At 30.4% G+C, this 18,188-nt stretch overlaps 1 protein-coding gene across 1 annotated transcript; it reads left to right on the forward strand.

The window, feature by feature from the left end:
- The first annotated feature begins 3,269 nt into the window (after positions 1-3,269).
- LOC124361427 (UPF0602 protein C4orf47 homolog) lies at positions 3,270-13,031 on the forward strand. The gene is made up of 6 exons (XM_046815477.1): positions 3,270-3,599; positions 4,153-4,306; positions 6,064-6,176; positions 9,017-9,143; positions 12,050-12,251; positions 12,730-13,031. Exons 1-6 carry the CDS (start codon positions 3,491-3,493, stop codon positions 12,964-12,966), a joined length of 942 nt encoding a protein of 313 aa, XP_046671433.1. The 5' UTR covers positions 3,270-3,490; the 3' UTR covers positions 12,967-13,031.
- Positions 13,032-18,188: the final 5,157 nt, after the last annotated feature.

Consider the following 18,188-nt stretch of genomic DNA (forward strand, 5'->3'; position numbering starts at 1 on the left):
TCTTCTTGATAACATCAAGAAATGAATTATTATGTTTCCTGACTATAATAAAATCCATATATTTACTTTGTGGAACGTTCACAATTGGTTCCAAAATTGCAGAGTAATTGCAATCATGATTATACATATGATGAAAATTGATTTAGTAACTGCACAGTGCAATTGGTAGGTAAATTTTCTTGAAGCATACTTTCCTATCAAGAAAAGTTCTAGGGCATTGACTATTTCAAGGAAGCTGTCTGACAAATACCAGGCAGGTAGCAGAAAAAAAAAACAATCATCTTTATTTAGGCCTACATAATTTTATTTATGTATATTCTTATAAATTCATCACAATAGTTTACAATGTGTTTTACTTAGCCTATAGAAAATGCCCATAGGAGGCCGTATTACTTGCACATTGTCCTTCTAGTCATATGGGATAAACTGTTGAAGAAAAGTTTTGCTCCCTGGTCACAATACTTCATAAGACTTATGTCTGTGGGATTCATTAATTTAAACATTGTAAACATTTTGTTACATTCAACTGCTCAGAAAGGTAAGTTGTTTGGAGTTCTTTAGGCTATATTGATTTCTACGGCCCTTAAAACTATTAATGTGATTGCATACCGTTTTTATTGATTTATAAAGGCTTTTGTGCAATGAGGAATGTTTGCCTCTTTTGTCATGCGGTGAACTTCCTGTAATCAATTCTTCTGGATGTACTCTAGTTTGATCTTAATAATGCTGTGCATTGCACAAAATGCTTTTGCACAAAGCTGTATGTCGTTTCCACTTTTAACTCTAACTCTGTGCACAAAGGTTACATTTCCTAAGTTGCTTGTATCTCCTTGTTGTCTAGGCCTCTTTTGTTTTACAGGAAACACTGATATCAATCCTGCTAAACAAATGATTTGTTCATCATGAGACTATTAAATTTGTGTAGTATTTCATATTTTTCATTTAAAGTTACTATTTGAAAACATTTTAAACAAGAACACTAACAATCTCTAACCTTTTCATGTGAACATAATCTAATCTGTTTTACATCATCTGAAACCCAACCTGTTACCTTCCTTTTCTTTGTAGCAGGGTAAGGTAGTTTCTATGTATTCTGAAGTTGAATTCATCATAAAACATGAGATCAGAATGTGTAAGCTTAAAACTATCACTCAAACATCTAAAAGAAAACACTATCTCACCAAACAGCAGAACACTAAGACAGTTGGCTTAGTAGAAATAACTAACCTGGTTCTTTTCCAGTATGCATCGACTTACCTGATTCTTTCCCTGTACACATAAAATTTGAGGCCTCTAAACCAAATGACTAGGCTTGTTTCTTTGTTTGATGATATTAATGTGAACTTCTTACATACCAAATTCATTAGAAAGTATAAAATAAAAAATGACTTACCTGGTTTATTCCCTGTACCCTTCAAATATAAACTTAATCATCCCAATTCCTACTTAGTTTCTAGATATTAATATATCCATATAAACAATAGTAATATTTTAGTATAAATTAAGCAGTTTTTAATTTAAAATTTTTTTTCTACAGAATTTGAGAAATTACTTAACTTACGTATTTGAAACCAGTTTCTTATATCCACTTAGTAGCCTCAATGCTGTTCAAACATAAATAAGAAGTAAACTAATAAACTATAACTAGAATAAATTTGAACAATGGTTGATAAAAAACACTTAGTAAACATCAACAGATCAACTAAAATACTGATCAACTTTTGTGGTGGGCAGCTCAGTTTATATAGTGACATGGAACTCACTAGACCAAAGTGTAGTGCAGATACCCTTCTAAAAGAGTCCCTGTTTTACACTGCCTGCCCCCTGTAGACTCTGCTAGAGCCTGCTAGAAACCTCAACCTCTAACTGGCTGATATAGATTGCTCTACCAGTCTCTAGGTGGCTGTAGATCAGTGCTTCGAGATGTATGAATACGATAATTATCCTATTTATAGTAATATTTTTCTGTTTTCTTCAATAGTGTAAGTATTTTGTTATTATTCAAATAGTTATTTCAAGAATTGTAATAAATTAGGTATAGCAACAAAATTAAAAACACATTTATTATAATTTTACTTCCAGAGGGGGCAGCTACCCCCTTGCCCCTAACTGGATTCGCCTCTGTCTACTCATTGTCATCAAAAATCTTTTTTCAGGAAATTAATCTGGAAGAAATTTTTTGTTGGGTTAAAAGTTTGCATACTGGTGGCAAAAATTGTTTGTTTCCTTTTAATTGCCTTTCAGTTTATCCTAATGTAATGTAATCAGTATCACTTATATTGAAATACTTTTGGGAAAACAGACTTCATGAAATGTAACATTTTGATGATAGATAACTAAGGTGGGTCATTTATTGTTTTCACAAACTGTTGTATGGCATATATATATATATATATATATATATATATATATATATATATATATATATATATATATATATAGTGGTGCTTCGGGGCATTGGTGGTTATGTTCAGTGAAGTTATATATAAATTTTCGGTGTCACCATGAGGACTATTGCAATACGCTAATTTTTTAGAGAACATCTATTTAATGAACAGGGAAGTGCTTATTACACTCTAAGGAGTTTTAGCTGCGAACATATACTGTGGATGAAGAAAACATTGTTGTCCTATGTTCTTCAGCTCATATGGATATATATATATATATATATATATATATATATATATATATATATATATATATATATATATATATAGTGGTGGTTCGGGGCATTGGTGGTTATGTTCAGTGAAGTTATATATAAATTTTCGGTGTCACCATGAGGACAATTGCAATACGCTAATTTTTTTAGAGAACGTCTATTTAATGAACAGGGAAGTGCTTGTTATACTCCAAGGAGTTTTAGCTGCGAACATATACTGTGGATGAAGAACTTCTCCATAAACATTGTTGTCCTATGTTCTTCAGCTCATATGGACTTTATAATTTATATTCACATTCAATTCAAATTGTATTAACTCACATTAAAAATAAAACTAAATTCTGATGATTTTATGCTTTAAATATTCTCAAATCTGAAACCTTATGTTGAAGGCATTGAAATACTATGGCAAGATGACAAATCTAAAATAATTCACACTTGCATTTTATGATAAATATAATATTATTTATACATGTTTTTATTTCATTATTATGAAAATAATAATATTTATCAACAAATTCATATAATGGTAAACTACACAAATAGGATCAAATTAGAATAGTTTTAAATACAAATCACACATATATTCTTCTATTGCGTAGTAAATATCAATTTCCTTTTTATGGATTTTAAATGAATTTGTATTGCGTAGTAATAAATTTAGTATTAAATTTTTATGTAACTTTCAATATTTTCTGTAACATCTAGTAAAAGTGATGTTTTTTCCAATTGAACCATCGTTATTGAACTGTTTTAGTTACCGTATTGATTGCTATCTACCATTGTTCCCTTACTATTCAAGTATAACCTTAATAGTAAAAACTGAAAATGGGGGAGAAATTTGGCCACCACTATGGCAGGGTGGACATGGAAAGGATTGGACTCTTTGCAGAAATGAGCTACATGCATGGAAAAGGGTACACAGCTCCAATTATACGTAAGTCATGTAAAGTTAGTTAATGATCATTTTTTAAATTAAACGTACACAATGAAGATGTATTGTGTAAATTTGATCTATGTTGTCATCAGGATTTCTGAACGAAACGTGTATAAGCATACCTTAGATGTATAATTGAGCTATTATTGTCTAATAGTGACACTATTCGAATGTTACAAAGTAACTAAAGTTTATGTAGATTGACTTTGTCTATTGCTATATCCATATCACATTAAGTTTTAATTTAAATAAAGCAAGTCTTGGTTTTGATTCAAATCCAAATTTCCTTAAAGGTGTATGATAGTCATAAAATTATGATTTAATGATTTTCCTTTTAGATTCTGTATTAAATTACAAATGTTTAAATTGGGTAAAGGAATTTTTAGAAATGTATAGACAGTGAACTGTGTGTTATAGTTATATTTAAATGTTATGGCAATAAGTGGGGCTACTCCAAAGCTTTTCAATGAGGAATTTTTGTTAAATAATAAATTTTAATCATAAAGATAGTGATTATGAATAACAAACATTGTTGACACCATTTTCAACACAGACAATGAAATTCGAGACAAAAAGATGGCACAGATGCACCCTGGTGTTCCTAAATGGAAGACAGGCCTTCAAGATTGTTATTTTGACCAAAAGTTCAAGAGAATTTTTGAAAAGGAAGCTTATACCACCCCATACATCATGGAAGTAAATGCACAGTAAGATTTCATTTGTTTCTGTGATCTTTTAACTAAACAAAACTTGTAATTAGTTAAACTTTTATCAGAATCTAGTGTTTATATTAAATTTCAGAGTCGGAAGTTCCATAACCTGTACGTTTTTTTCTTAAAACAAAACTTACTTATAGTATTAATTGGACTTTTGTGCATACTGTTCCTAGAAACCTCTTAAACAACACAAAACTCTGCAAAAAATCTAGAAACAATCTTAATATTTTCTTTTTTAATGTTGGATTATTTTTAAGTAATGTGTTACAGAAATTATACAATCATAATTATATTTTTCATGTATTCATATTTTAATATGTGTGCGCATGGTTCACACAAGAAAAGAAGATGAAGAATGCAGACTTTACTGAGCAGTAAAAATCATGCAATAAGGAGAGGTCCAAATTTACAACAATTATTTGTTTACTGTTTCAAAATGTTACAGTTGAATATTGTACTGTTGAGCATTTGGGAAAAAAATCCTGGGCTACAAATATTATATTTCACTTATTTTACTTGTTTATGTGAGCAAAAATTTTAAAATGTTGTACAAAATCAGCTAAAATCCAAGATTGCTTCTTAGCTTGAGTACAAAATCTATGTTTTTAAAACATAAAATAAAAATTTTAAAATTTTAAAATTGGCTGGAACACCAAACACATGAAGATTATCAGTTCAACACCAAATATATTATTCAATAAAAATTAACTGACACAGAAACCCTGGGGCTAAGCAGAATTCAACTCACAATAATTGATAGACAGAGAAGTTTTACTGTAACAAAGGCCACAGCCTGATCTAACAGCCAGGTCACTAGGTTTGTAATACTATTTATACTGTAGTACTACCATTGATGGAGCCTTACGCAACACTAGTAAATTCTGTTCATTGATCCTAATTATTATCTCTGATTAGGATTTTTTCAACATTTTCAAAATTATTGTCTTCAACAAGCCTCTTCAAGTACATGAAACTACAAGGTCTGAACAGGCCTCACAAACTATAATCTGAATGGCTTAGTTTCATCTGGCAGCAGAATAAGATGTTTAGGTACTTGGTTGAATCATTACAAAGCCTACTACAGAGAATGCAAAAAGTTGTATCATATAGTACATTGACTGCTTAACAAACCATCAGGTGTACATGAAGAATAATGTGAAATACTCTTGATAAGCGGATAGTAAAGAATTTTCTGTAAGGTTTTAAAATGTTAATTATTAATTTTGTATCATATTTACTAAATGAGGTTTTCAAATATAAAGTACTTATGAACAAAGCAAATTTAGTTCCTATATTTAAAAAACCACAAGTGAAACATTTGTGCTTGACAGGGCCATCTAACAAGTTCATGTTGCTCACTGATGGTATTTTGATTTTTTTGTAGAAGCCGGTTGAGCTATTTAAGTGTTTCAAGAAAATACAAGTAGGTAATAAATTTAAAATTTATCACTTCATAGGGGTGGATAAAAAAGTAGTTTATGAAACAAAGACTATAAACAATTCTCTGCCATAATTTTTTCATTCCTTAAATTGATCACTTTAGTCTGTTTTTAAATTGTTTTATCTAACAAGAATGATTACTCAGTTACAGTATTGTATCTACTGTAACTCTTTTTTGGAAACAAATGCATTCAAAAGGAGGATATCTAAATACATTATATTAATAACAATGTTTTAAAGTTTTATAAAGTCTCATTTCTTGTGAAATATTAAGATGTTTTTATTTTTATACTATTTTAATTTTTCAGGAAAGAAATTAAGAAAAAGTATCCAAACTTAAGACCTTTTAGTCCGTCCCCTTATCCAAAAAAACACGCCACACCTGGAGACTTTTTTGGTACATTTGGTGGACAGGTAAAGGGTAAGTATGCCCTTATATAGTAGCACACATATTTTGTCAGAAAACTACGAAGAGGAATACACAAACAAGTATTTTAAATTAATTTTTTATATACTATCTGATACCGTGGAGTATCAAAGGACCTTGAAAAACGTAACAAGAGGAGTTTCTAAGCTGTAGGACTGTTCTATTAACAATTATCACACAGATAGGTGGATGGGCACACAAACATCATAAAGATGGCCTGCCCTTTGATCTTTTGACCCCAAAACCAATAGGATTCTTCCTTGGGCCAAGGGAAAGTTATATTCAAAATTTCTAGACCTTACTATCAAAAGTTGTTGCTCAGACAGGCAGATGGACAGACAAAAATCAAATCTGATCTTTTGACCCCAAAACCAACAGGATTCTTCCTTGTCAAAGGAGGAAGCTAAATATAAAGTCTCAAGAATTATTGTAGGGTTCTGCTTTGTACTAAGAGGAAGCTGCATAACAAATTTCAAGCCCAGAGGACCTTTATATTAAGAGTTATCACATCAATGATTGGACAAGGACAAAATTTCAATTAGTTCCTGCCAGGTGCTTAGCCCTTATCAGACTAAATAATGAAGTGAGAGTTTCACATTCAGGAGTAAACACTATACATTCTGATGTATTCAAATTTGCACCACTACGCTGTTAACCCTTCACGGTTTTTGATGTAATATTACGTTTATAGCTATTGCATAAAAGTGTGCTTGCTACTAACATAATTATATGCATCACTATATTGTTCTTGTTTTATTCTGTTTAAGTAATATTGCGCAAGAAGTATTTCTAAGACACAATAGTGTCTTATAAATAGTGTTACATATATTCCCAGAACTTCATCGCATAAGTAGTTCTGGTGTTTTCTACTAGATGTCAGCACTTCCTTGGTCCTCGTCATTAGTGTCTGCACCTTACCGAGTTTGCTGTAGTCGCACAGCATAAACAGCTACTGTGAGTTGTTGTTGCATGTCACCCGTTTTGAAGTATTTTTTGGTTTTATTTATAGTGTTTATTGTACCTTGGAAATAGCCGACACACAAATATCAGATTGGCTTCATTAGTGTGATGATGACATGGACACGGATAGTGAAAATTACTCATGGACAATAGATACAAATGTTAAAAAATTGAAAAAGACACTAAAAATTTGTTGCATAAAAATATACCTAAACTCTACAAACCTATATCTGTAAAAACAGTAACAAATTCAGCAAAACATAAATTTAGGTAGAAAAATAAAATCGTTAAGGAGTTTTGAAGGAAACAGGATTTTTCCGGACATTTGCCATCGTTTACCTAAGATCGTTAACGTAAGAGATCAGATTGCAGATCTCGAAAGTAGTGTTACTGATTTTTTGTTTCACTAAACGATGGAAAATGTCCAGAAAAAATCCTGTTTCGTGAAACGTGAAACAATCCTTCACAATCCTTCCATCGTCAAAAATAAACTTCAAACAAAGAGCTAAGGAGTTAATAATTGTTTATTAACTGGAGTCGATTACACTGTAAGAAAGATGTAAGTATTTTAATGGAATGTATTTTAAAATATCATTACTTATACAATCTACAGCATAATAAGTTCAATCTCAACAATATAATTTTTGAAAGTATGAACAGAATTTTATTTAGTACTTCTTTGTCATAGTATGGCCAAACAGTTTATTTTATTGACAGAACAAACTTTTCTAAGCAAAACTTATTTTAATGTTTACATGAAATACTGTATTCATGACCAAAAATCAATATAAAACTATTTGATAAGTAATTATACTAATAGATCACAAAATAGCTACACCACCATGAGTAAGCCACTATAATACTTTTAATTTTATTTAACTGTGTACAATATGTGATCCTGAATGAAAAAGATGAAAATTATAGTGATATATAATAGTCTTTGTAGCTAAAATATTTATTTTTATTTATTTTAAAACATCACATCATGTACATTACTGGTAACTTGCTAATCAAGGTCTTTTAAAACAATTTACAGAGTTGTGTCCAATATAAAATCTAAATCTAAGTTATTTTGTCATACAACAAAACATTATAAAGACAGAAAAACTACAGCCATCTAAATACTAAAGTATTCTTCAATAGACTAAAATTCTTTCTTCTGATTCTGAAGCCATTTCAAAAATTCTATTCTAATTAAAAAAAAAGATTTGACCATATAAAAAAGATTTGATAATTTTTATTTCTGCAGAAACGTGTAGACTCCAAGTTTGTGTAAGAGTACTTGGGAACAGATGCTAAAACCAACACTGAGCCATTATTAAAATTTTAATTCTTATATTTACTTTTACAAAAAATCAGAATCATAAACTAAGTGTTATTTTGGTATATAACATTATAGTTTTCTTAGAGAGATCCAAATTTTGAAATATTTAAAATTATCATATCTCAAAATTGTTAAATGCTACTCTAAAACTTAGCACTTGAAAATAGCGGTCTAAAACAGTTTTTGATGTGCAACACTACATAGGTTTACATGAAACTTACAAGATTCAAATCTCAGAACTACAGATTTTTGCACTCTCTGTACATAAACAAAACATTAATTTTAAACTGTTATCAAGGGTGTATTTAGTGGAGAAACTATGTAATTCAGTATTATTTTATAATCTGTTCTTTCACAATCGATTTGGGTACCTTGAATGAGACCCCTATATATTTGAAGTTATGATGCAGTATGGATTAGTCTGTATTGTGTACCTGTTATAGATTACTGTTTTATTTTACCAATATCTTTGACCAAGATATTCCAAATGATATCTTTCAGTTTTAATTTTCTTATTTTAATTATACATTGATTATGATGTTTGTGTTAGCGTTTTCCCCAATTTTGAAGCCACGCCCACCCAAGGAGATATTGCCTCCTAACGTCAGAGTAAATCCTGGAAAAAAAGGAGGCCCAGGATATCCTGATATTTGTCTGAATAAATTTCCACAGTACAAGTAAGATCCAATAATTACTCCCTCATTAATTTGTTATACTAGTAGCGTTTTACTATTGGTACATAAGAGTATCCTTTTAAAAAAGACCTCATGCAATTGTCTGAAGAGCTTAAAAATTTTTTTAAGATAAGGAGAGTAGTATTTTAACATTTAAGGTTAAATCCAGATGGCAAGGATTTTTTTGAAATTTGTTGAGTTTTTTATAGTACTTATTGCACATAAATTTGCAAGTGTCAAATAATTGTTTTATTGGGAAGAGCACAAGATAAGCTTTAAAATGATATTTTAATTTTTGTATTGTTTATTTTATTAGATTTATGGCAGTTGTTGCAGGTTTTTCTTACAGCACTAACATTTAAAAATTAAAAAATGTTTGCAGTGCATTCCAAAAAAATATTAAATGTGAACATAACTTAAATAAGTAAATAAAATAAAATAAATAAAAATTCCTTTATTTAAGAGTTGTTAACATTGTTTACAAACATTTTTTACAATAATTTGTGTCATAAATTACAATAGGTACAAGTGACATAAAAACTAACTTAGCTAACTTAATTGAAACTAATAACAATTTAAACAGCCGAACAATTAAAAAACTACTACAGTCATGTAATTTTTTTTTCAATTTGGCTAAGAGACAACACAGTTAATGTCTTCAGGACATTCATTATAAAAGATACACCCAAAGTATAAAAAGCTTTTCCGGCCAGTCTCTAGCCTAACTCTAGGAAAATGAAGCCTACCACGCTGACGGATGCATCGTTCATCAACCTCTTCCCAGGAACGAAGTCTCTCATTCAGGTACTGCGGCTCCTTTAGAGACAAGACTTTGTGGACCATGCAGCATGTCATTATCCTGCAGAAGACTTAGGAAGCAGGTGGGCAGCCTCGTGATAGGGAGACATGTGGTCAAAACGTGAGAGGCAGTAAATAAACCTTTCTGCAGTGTTTTGTAACTTTTGATTCCTTCCTGTGTTCTCCCTTGAGAGGCTATTCCAATAGGCCGGATAGCAGTAATAAAATACTGACAAAATGACATGGCAGGTAATATGGAGATGGGTCTCAGCTGCTAAAGTGTTCTTGGATTTGTTACTTTCGGTAATGGTTTAACTGCACTTGTTTTCCATTTCTCGGGAAACATACCCTTTTTAAGTGATTTATTATGGCTCCTATGGTGTATGGGCTCACAGCTTTTATCATATCAATGGATATGTCGTCACTACCTATTGCCTTTGATTTTATTTCTTGTAATGTTTTGTGTATATCATCTTCAGTTACATCAACAAAACTAAATTCTTTATTAAACCCATCTGTTTTGTGAGTCATAAAGAAATTTAATGTGTTATCATCAATTTCACTACCATTTCAACAAAGAACTTGTTAATGTCATTTAATTTTACGTCAGGAGGGATTTATCATTAAAATGTCCTCCTATGACATTAGACTGCTTTAGACAAGCCCAGAACTCTCTTGGATTATCACACCCAGATAGCTTATCAGAGAAATACTCCTTCTTTGCTCTCCAAATCAATCCACTTAATCTGTTTCTAACACGCTTATAATCATTCAAGTCATCATTCTTCCTAGACTTTATATATTTGTTTCTAAGCTTGTTTTTTGATTTTGTTAGTAGCAAGGTTTTTTCTTTTCTCCATGGTGCTTTTTACTTAGTCACTCTTATCAAACAACTTGCTAATATTTGATTTTATCAATTGTTCTATGTCATCTACAGTTTCAGTATGCGTCACACTCTCCCAGTCCACTTCTTCCAATTTAACTACAGCTTCTTCTGCATTAAATTTGGAGTAATCATGGCAACAGATAAGCTGTAACCCTAATTCATCTTTCCTGTATGTCACCATACAGTGTATAAGCTTGTGATCTGTTATATGTCTTTCTCTTTGGTCTCTCAGACTTGGAGTATCAAATACGCCAATCTCCTCTACTTCAGCCGACTTGTCTACTATTATGTGATCTATCAATGTGGCACAGTAAGCTGATATTCTTGTTGGCTTATTTACAAGTTGCGTTGCATTTGATTTCTTCTACAGACGGCGTAAATAAATACTTTTGCAACAAATCTTGGATGACAGATCAATGTTGAGGTCTCCTAAGCATATGAAAGACTTGACTTTGACAGCACGATCAACATATAGGGAATGAAACAAAGCAGCAAGAGAAGTGTACCTCAGGTGAGGAGGCCTGTACACCTCAAATAATCCAAGTCACATTCCTTTCATCCTCATGACAACATATATGTGTTCAATACCTGGATCATCTTGATCAGCAAGGAAGTATTGCTCGCACAACCCCCTCCTTTACGTAAAGAGCAACTCCTCCACCAACCCTGTCAGGCGTGTTGCCCTGGCTATCGTATCTAAGCATAGTGTAACTTGGTATTTTATAGGATTCAGAAGGAATGTTAGGTTGAAGCCACATTTCGGTTACTCTGAAAACATCAAAACTAAATAAAATCACTCTCCAACACGCTCATTTCATCAATCCCTTATGTTCAAGGATCTTATATTAAGATAAGCAATTTTGAGCTTCTTAAATCCCACCCCGTCCAGCTAGGTTGTGTGGCACTTTAAATTAAATGTTGTTAAAATAAACATTTTTATAATGTAAACTTCATTTCTATCTCTTCTATTTTACAAGTTATTTGAAAAAACTATATTATAATATGATTCAAAGATTCTTCTGAGTAAGTGGTAAAATAAAAATAACAATTGATCAAATCTAGTGAAACATTTTACTCATACTGTACTGTAAAAATACAACTTATAAAATATCACTACACTATGATAAGCCACAGGAGACTGTGGTTGGGTGTCCTTAAACACTCTGTATTTTTAGTGAAATTGTGTTATGTCCAGTCAAATGTTAATACTTGTTATTTCTCATAGATCCACACCTTATGATGACCCTAAATCTAAAGAGAGTAAGAAGAAGGATGATAAATTTGTACCATTCCTCGGAATTTCGTATCCTAATTATTTTGATAAAAATCCTTACCTTATAAAAAGAATTCAACCTACTTATAAAGAAGAGTTTGCTAAGCTGGAAACAAAATCTGGACCTTTTTATCCTTCACATAAAAACAGAACAGTAAGTAACTACTTCTAAATTTAAAATTAACTTCAAAATGTAGGTGTGATAACTACTAAATACTGTTAGTAAATTGCTGATTTTCAGTCTCAATATGGTAATTTATTTTATCAATATAATTTTTCAGAGATTTAAATCTTAAATTATATAGGCTAAAATTTATTGCTATTAATATGTTCCGTAATGAAGGTTACAGTGCTTCAGTATGTCATGTGAACCATATACAAGACAATGAGCTGTTCAGTAGCCAATTATTATAAGGAAGGACATTTGAGCCCTTATTTACTGTCTCTAATAATAGACAAGTGAATAAATTAAAAATGGGAGTGCGCTTTATAATTCGACATTTAAAAAGTGGTGTTAATTCTAAAGTTTGTCATTAATAACAAAAACATTATAGATTAGCTTGAAGAATTAGTTTCAAGAATTTTAAATGTACAGTGCTGAAAGAATTTAAATAAAATATTATTTACTTTAGTTGGATGGCTGCTTTTCTAAAAGGCCAGCTTACAAGAGCTCACCCTACACACTGCCAAAGCCAGATAAAGCTACGAAGGAGAAAACTGCTTCTGCCACTGAACCCTTCCGTCCTCAAGCTCGGAACAAGTCAATGTACACAAAGAGCATCATGGGTAACAAGGTAAAAATTGCAGTTAATAACAAAAACTGGAGAAATTTCAAACCTATTACTTACACTCGTGAGTTCCTTGTATAGTTATTTTTATCAATGCAATGTGCATAAAATCACACCAAACATAGTAAATACATTATTACTCCACATACTTGTAATTTTTGTATGCGTGTTTCTATTGTTCTATTGTTTATTCTCCAAACAAAATAACATAAAACTATTCATAATTAAGTACGCAGTTAATATCAGCCATGATAGAACAAATGAGTATAATTGTAATATTACTGTTTCTCTGACCAATATTATAAAAGTAATCAATTTGAATAAAAGCTAAATCATCTTTACCAACAGTAAAAAAATGTTTTCATATTCTAAACAAAATTTGTTCTTTAAGTAACTCCTTTTAATTAAAACAAACTAGTTAACTTTAAAAAAATTACAAAATAACACTATAAGTTGATTTGCTATGTCTTTCTCAGTTTCAAGAGGTTTGTTTTGTTGTAATGTTTTCTTTATTATTTAAATGACATTTTCCCTGTGACCTGTCTTAATTTTATCGTTTGAATAATCATTAAGGTTCCATTATTATTTATGTTATTCTGTAATTGTTTAAACTATTTCTATTAATTTGAAACATGTGACTTCAATTATTTCATATATTTTGATATCAATTGATAGTTCTGTTATTTGATATATAAAGTATCGATGATTGTAATAAGCGATATAAAATCCGGATCTGCTTATCGTACTCTGCCCCATCTTTCTCATTCTCATACCTGATTGAAACTGAAATGGTTAAATATTCAGTAACCATAATGTGTTATGTCAAATAAGCCCTATTAAAATTATAACCAGGCCCGTACTCAGCCCGGTTTTTTGGACAATTTTACCGGAGCCCCGCCACACTTCTATTTCAAGGGACTGTGTAGACGGAAGAGATAGTACAATCTAATAATGTGACTTACTACTGAATCTTACTGTCATTAACAAAATAATAAGATGTTCTGAATGGATGCTGACTTCTGCCTATTGCTACCTTAATCACTGCCTTCATTATTGTTTTTAACTGTACAAGCCATCTATTTCACACTATTACACTATTTATATAGATTGCTATGTATATAGTGTTAATACACTTATAGTTTCCTTTTGTGTTGTGTCTATTTAATATAATTATGTTTAGAGATAATAGTTTTGACATACACACATCTTTGTTGTGACTTACTTAAAAGAATTAAAATTCCACAGTAAGAAATATATTACAAAGTTCATGTAGTTCAGAATATCACTCACTATTTATTTTCTTTATATTTTTTATGACTATTTCAAGTATTTTATACAATGTTAGTGTTCTATATTGTTATTTTCTCAAGAAGAAATTTAATATGATTTTCAGGACCTTTCTATAATGTTCTATAATTTACACTCCAAGGATAACTTATTTACAGGATTAAAAAAAACTGTATGTATGAAAAATTTGACATGAATTTATATTAAATGTAACCCTAGTTGGTGATGCAAAGTGCGATTCAATCAGAGAAAGGAATTCAAATTTCTTTACCTAAAAGTTTTAACAAAGCCTCAAGCTTATTTTTAAATAGTTTTAAATTTGAATCTTCTTGCCACTATAAATAAAAATTACAGTTATAAGCCTTTTAAAATTAATTATTTCTGTGCACGAAGCTTCAAAAACTGAATCCAAATTATAAATGCACAAATCTTCTCTGGTTTTAAATTCAAAATTATTCTTCAAAAGAATACATGAACCACCGTGATCACCTCTATCTCTACAATAAAAATGTACGAGAGCATAGTTAGAAAAATTAATTAAAATTGAAACACTATCTTTATTCAACCCAACCAATGTTCATTTAGGCAATAAATTTGAATATTTGATTTCTGTAGAATTATTTATAAATTAATTTTCTTACATTCAATTGCTGCATGAATGTTCAATTCTGCCCATAAATGTTGGTTTTGTAAATTTTTGATAACATTACTAGTGAATTGTGACTAATTGGTAAATAAAATATACTTAAACAGTCGATGATAAGTGTTTAACCAAATGCAGTACTCCAAGCGATAGGATCTCCTGGATGTAAATGCTGTATTTTTGTTTATGATAAGGATAGGCCATTATTGAGTGTTCACTTTGCGTAACACTGAACTGTTTAGAAATATGTCTTGTATTAATATCTAGACTATATTCAACAGCAGTAACAATGTTTTCCTCTACAATAACACCATTTTGGCAAGAGCGGTCATACTAGAACTTTGCGCTAGGAAGTGATCCTGTTTCCTGTAACGTAAGAAAGCATGAATTGTTCTAGCATTTGGAATTCTGCGGTAAAGGTAACGTTATATGTATTCTTCAACAGAGGCCATAGCACTGTCTTAACATACACCATAAATAAACACCATATTGGTGTATTCTTCACTTGTAAATAAGTGTGGCATTACTACTCGAATAATTCAATAACTACTACAGACAAAATGATACTTACTCGGTCAGAAACTCAGTTGTTAGCTCTCAAAATTATTTGAAGTCTACAATTCAAATCATTTAATTGTTTAACAGCTGCTTATTGTATTGCCAACTTAAATAAACATTTTCCACAAAACATCATTCTTGTTTTTAAATCAAATTAAATCAACCCGTACAGTATGTCAGCAACTCCTGAATGCACTTCTAAAATCAATCTACTTTATTAAATAGGTTTTCATTTAAAAATTGAAATTTACAATTTATTAGTAGGAATTTAATTTGTTTAATGGGTAATTAACAAAGTTATTGTCAGTAAAATGTAAAATACGTTGTAATGTTATGAATAAAAATTCATTTAACCAAACATCTATTCGCGTTTTGTGTACTTTATTTACACCATTTTGTTCAGAATAAAATTTTCTACAAGATTTATTAAAATTCTGTATGTTTCTTAGTGAAATAACAAAGTTATTGCTGCCCAAAGATGAAAAAATGTGTTTTTTTCACTCCATGTTTTGCATTTGACATGGGTTTTCTTCAAAAACTACTTAATTTACAATTTTAGAACCTGTTTTATTCAATTTATCAGGTTAAAAACAGTAAGAAATGATTGAATTTGCCCTTTAATCTACCTTACCAGAATTTCAGGAAGACCTCGTTTTACATGGTGACCAGAAATCTGGGCAAAAGTTTTCTCTAGCTGTAACTCGCTAACAAAGCATTTTCCAGACCCATGTTTATATACATTTTTCATTAATTTTACATGTAGAATGAACTGTCACAGTTTCTGCATATCTTCCTAAAACCTTGTCATTATTAGTATTATAATTTTGAAATGTTATATGACCTTACTCTAAAGAGCCATTTAAAGAGTAGCAAAATATTAAACATAACTATTGTTTTAGCAATGTTTTGACATGCTAACTAGAATATACTGTAGTTAAAATGAAAATAGTTTTTTCAAACTCACCAAAATATTATGGGGAATTTGAATTGGTTTTTAGTGGGCTAGAGGGGTGAAAATTGAACTGAAATTATACAAATTTTCTTGAAATAGTTAAGCTATTTTAACAAAACACATTTTTTGTTGACATAAATCATAGTTCATTCTATTTAAAACAATAACATAAACAATAACAATAAACATTCCCATTAGAGGTTTCAAATTTTCTTTTGGGCAGGATCAAAACATTTGGACTGTTATCCCCAAAGGGACTGTGACAAACTGCTTTTATTTTCTTAGTCAGTGGATGTTCTGCCACAGTGAAATTTACAATTCCCTTTCTGAAATTACAGAGCCAATAACTTGAAGTTCCAGAAGTGTTGAGAGTAACCTCTACATCTTTTTTGTCAGTAAATTTATCTTCTTGTTTCTCATAATGTCTTTATGATCTCAAGGTATTGAGTGTTGATACTAGCTGTACCTGATTATATTTTGCCAGTTCCTTCGATATTTGGTGGCAAACCTCATATGAAACTAGTAACCAACTTGATGATGTTAAGGGATCATGTCTGGTCCCCTATTCTTTCAATACACTGTCTCATTCCATTTGTTTCATATAAAGGTTCTATTACTTACACACTAATCAATAGCTATTAGGCTTACTTTTTTCTAACTACACTATCCGTGCTTTTGTTTTATAAATTTGTTCTTCTATATGTGCTGGGTATCTGCCATGTAACGCTGTGCTAACACAAATCTTGTCTATCCTATATTCATTTAGAATTTTTTTAATGAAAGTAGGTATATGGTTGCTTTGTTTAAAAGATTTGGTCAGGGATGACCTTAAAGTACATCAATTGATATAATTGATTGGTTATTAACACTACAGCTGCCTATTTTGTTAGTAGCACAGGGAATAAACCTGTCTACTCCTGTGACCTTATTAAATTGTTCAATGATCTAATGGTCCTCTTCATTTATTTTAGTGTAAACATTTTTTTCCAACTTTACCAAAATTTTTCGCCTACAAACATATTCTACTTATTCCCATTACATATGACCACTCAATACATACTTACATGCATAGTTGCTCCAAGAAGTGCACCTGCAATAAGAGATGGTTATTTCATTTATATTTCTTCTACCAGCAAAGACTCTTCTTAAAAAAAATTCTTCCATTATCAATTTGCTGGTATTAACCTTATTTATTTATTTAATTTGTCAGTATCAACAGAATCCAGAGGAAGTGCCCAATAAAAATTTAGCAACCCCACATAAGGGATGCCGCGTTAAGAGGTAATCCAACATGGTAGTAGTTGTGTTAATTTAATAGTTAAAAACTAATCCAAGAAGAATAACAGTATGGGTGTACTGTTCACTCATTGATCTCTACATTGTTTGCAAACAAAGATGTTTTGAAAATTCCAGTAAGTTTCAATGAAATAATTTATTGTTAGTTTATTTAGTATAGATTTGAGATTTTTACCAGATATCTTTTTGTTTATTTGTTATTTTTCAGTCTATGTAGCATTTGAATTCATATAGTAATTAAAAATTTGACATTTGGAGAAACTCCACTTTGATTATAAATTCATAGTGTTGAACAAGTTTAATATCTTAAAGTTCATTTAATTTTTAACTTGCTAGGACAAGAACTCATATTTTCAACATTCATAAAGATTGATTCCAAAGAAAAAGTTCTATTTATAATATGATTTTTACAATGTAATTAAATACGAGGGTAATTCGGAAAGTAAGGTCCGTTTTTTTATTTTAAAAAAACCACAACAGATTTTTTTTTTTTAACTTGTTTTATTTGATTCCTGACATCAATCACTATTTTTCTACATAATTTCCTTTTTTGTTCAAACACTTTTC

Source organism: Homalodisca vitripennis, chromosome 4 (assembly GCF_021130785.1).
Source record: "Homalodisca vitripennis isolate AUS2020 chromosome 4, UT_GWSS_2.1, whole genome shotgun sequence".
Taxonomy (NCBI): domain Eukaryota; kingdom Metazoa; phylum Arthropoda; class Insecta; order Hemiptera; family Cicadellidae; genus Homalodisca; species Homalodisca vitripennis.

What these genes read in the sequence shown, in the direction of transcription:
- LOC124361427 (XM_046815477.1), top strand. Translation starts at nt 3,491, where the DNA reads ATGGGGGAGAAATTTGGCCACCACTATGGCAGGGTGGACATGGAAAGG. An exon ending in GTACACAGCTCCAATTATAC is followed by an intron (nt 3,600 to 4,152) that starts GTAAGTCATGTA and finishes TTTTCAACACAG; the next exon opens with ACAATGAAATTCGAGACAAA. An exon ending in ATCATGGAAGTAAATGCACA is followed by an intron (nt 4,307 to 6,063) that starts GTAAGATTTCAT and finishes TTAATTTTTCAG; the next exon opens with GAAAGAAATTAAGAAAAAGT.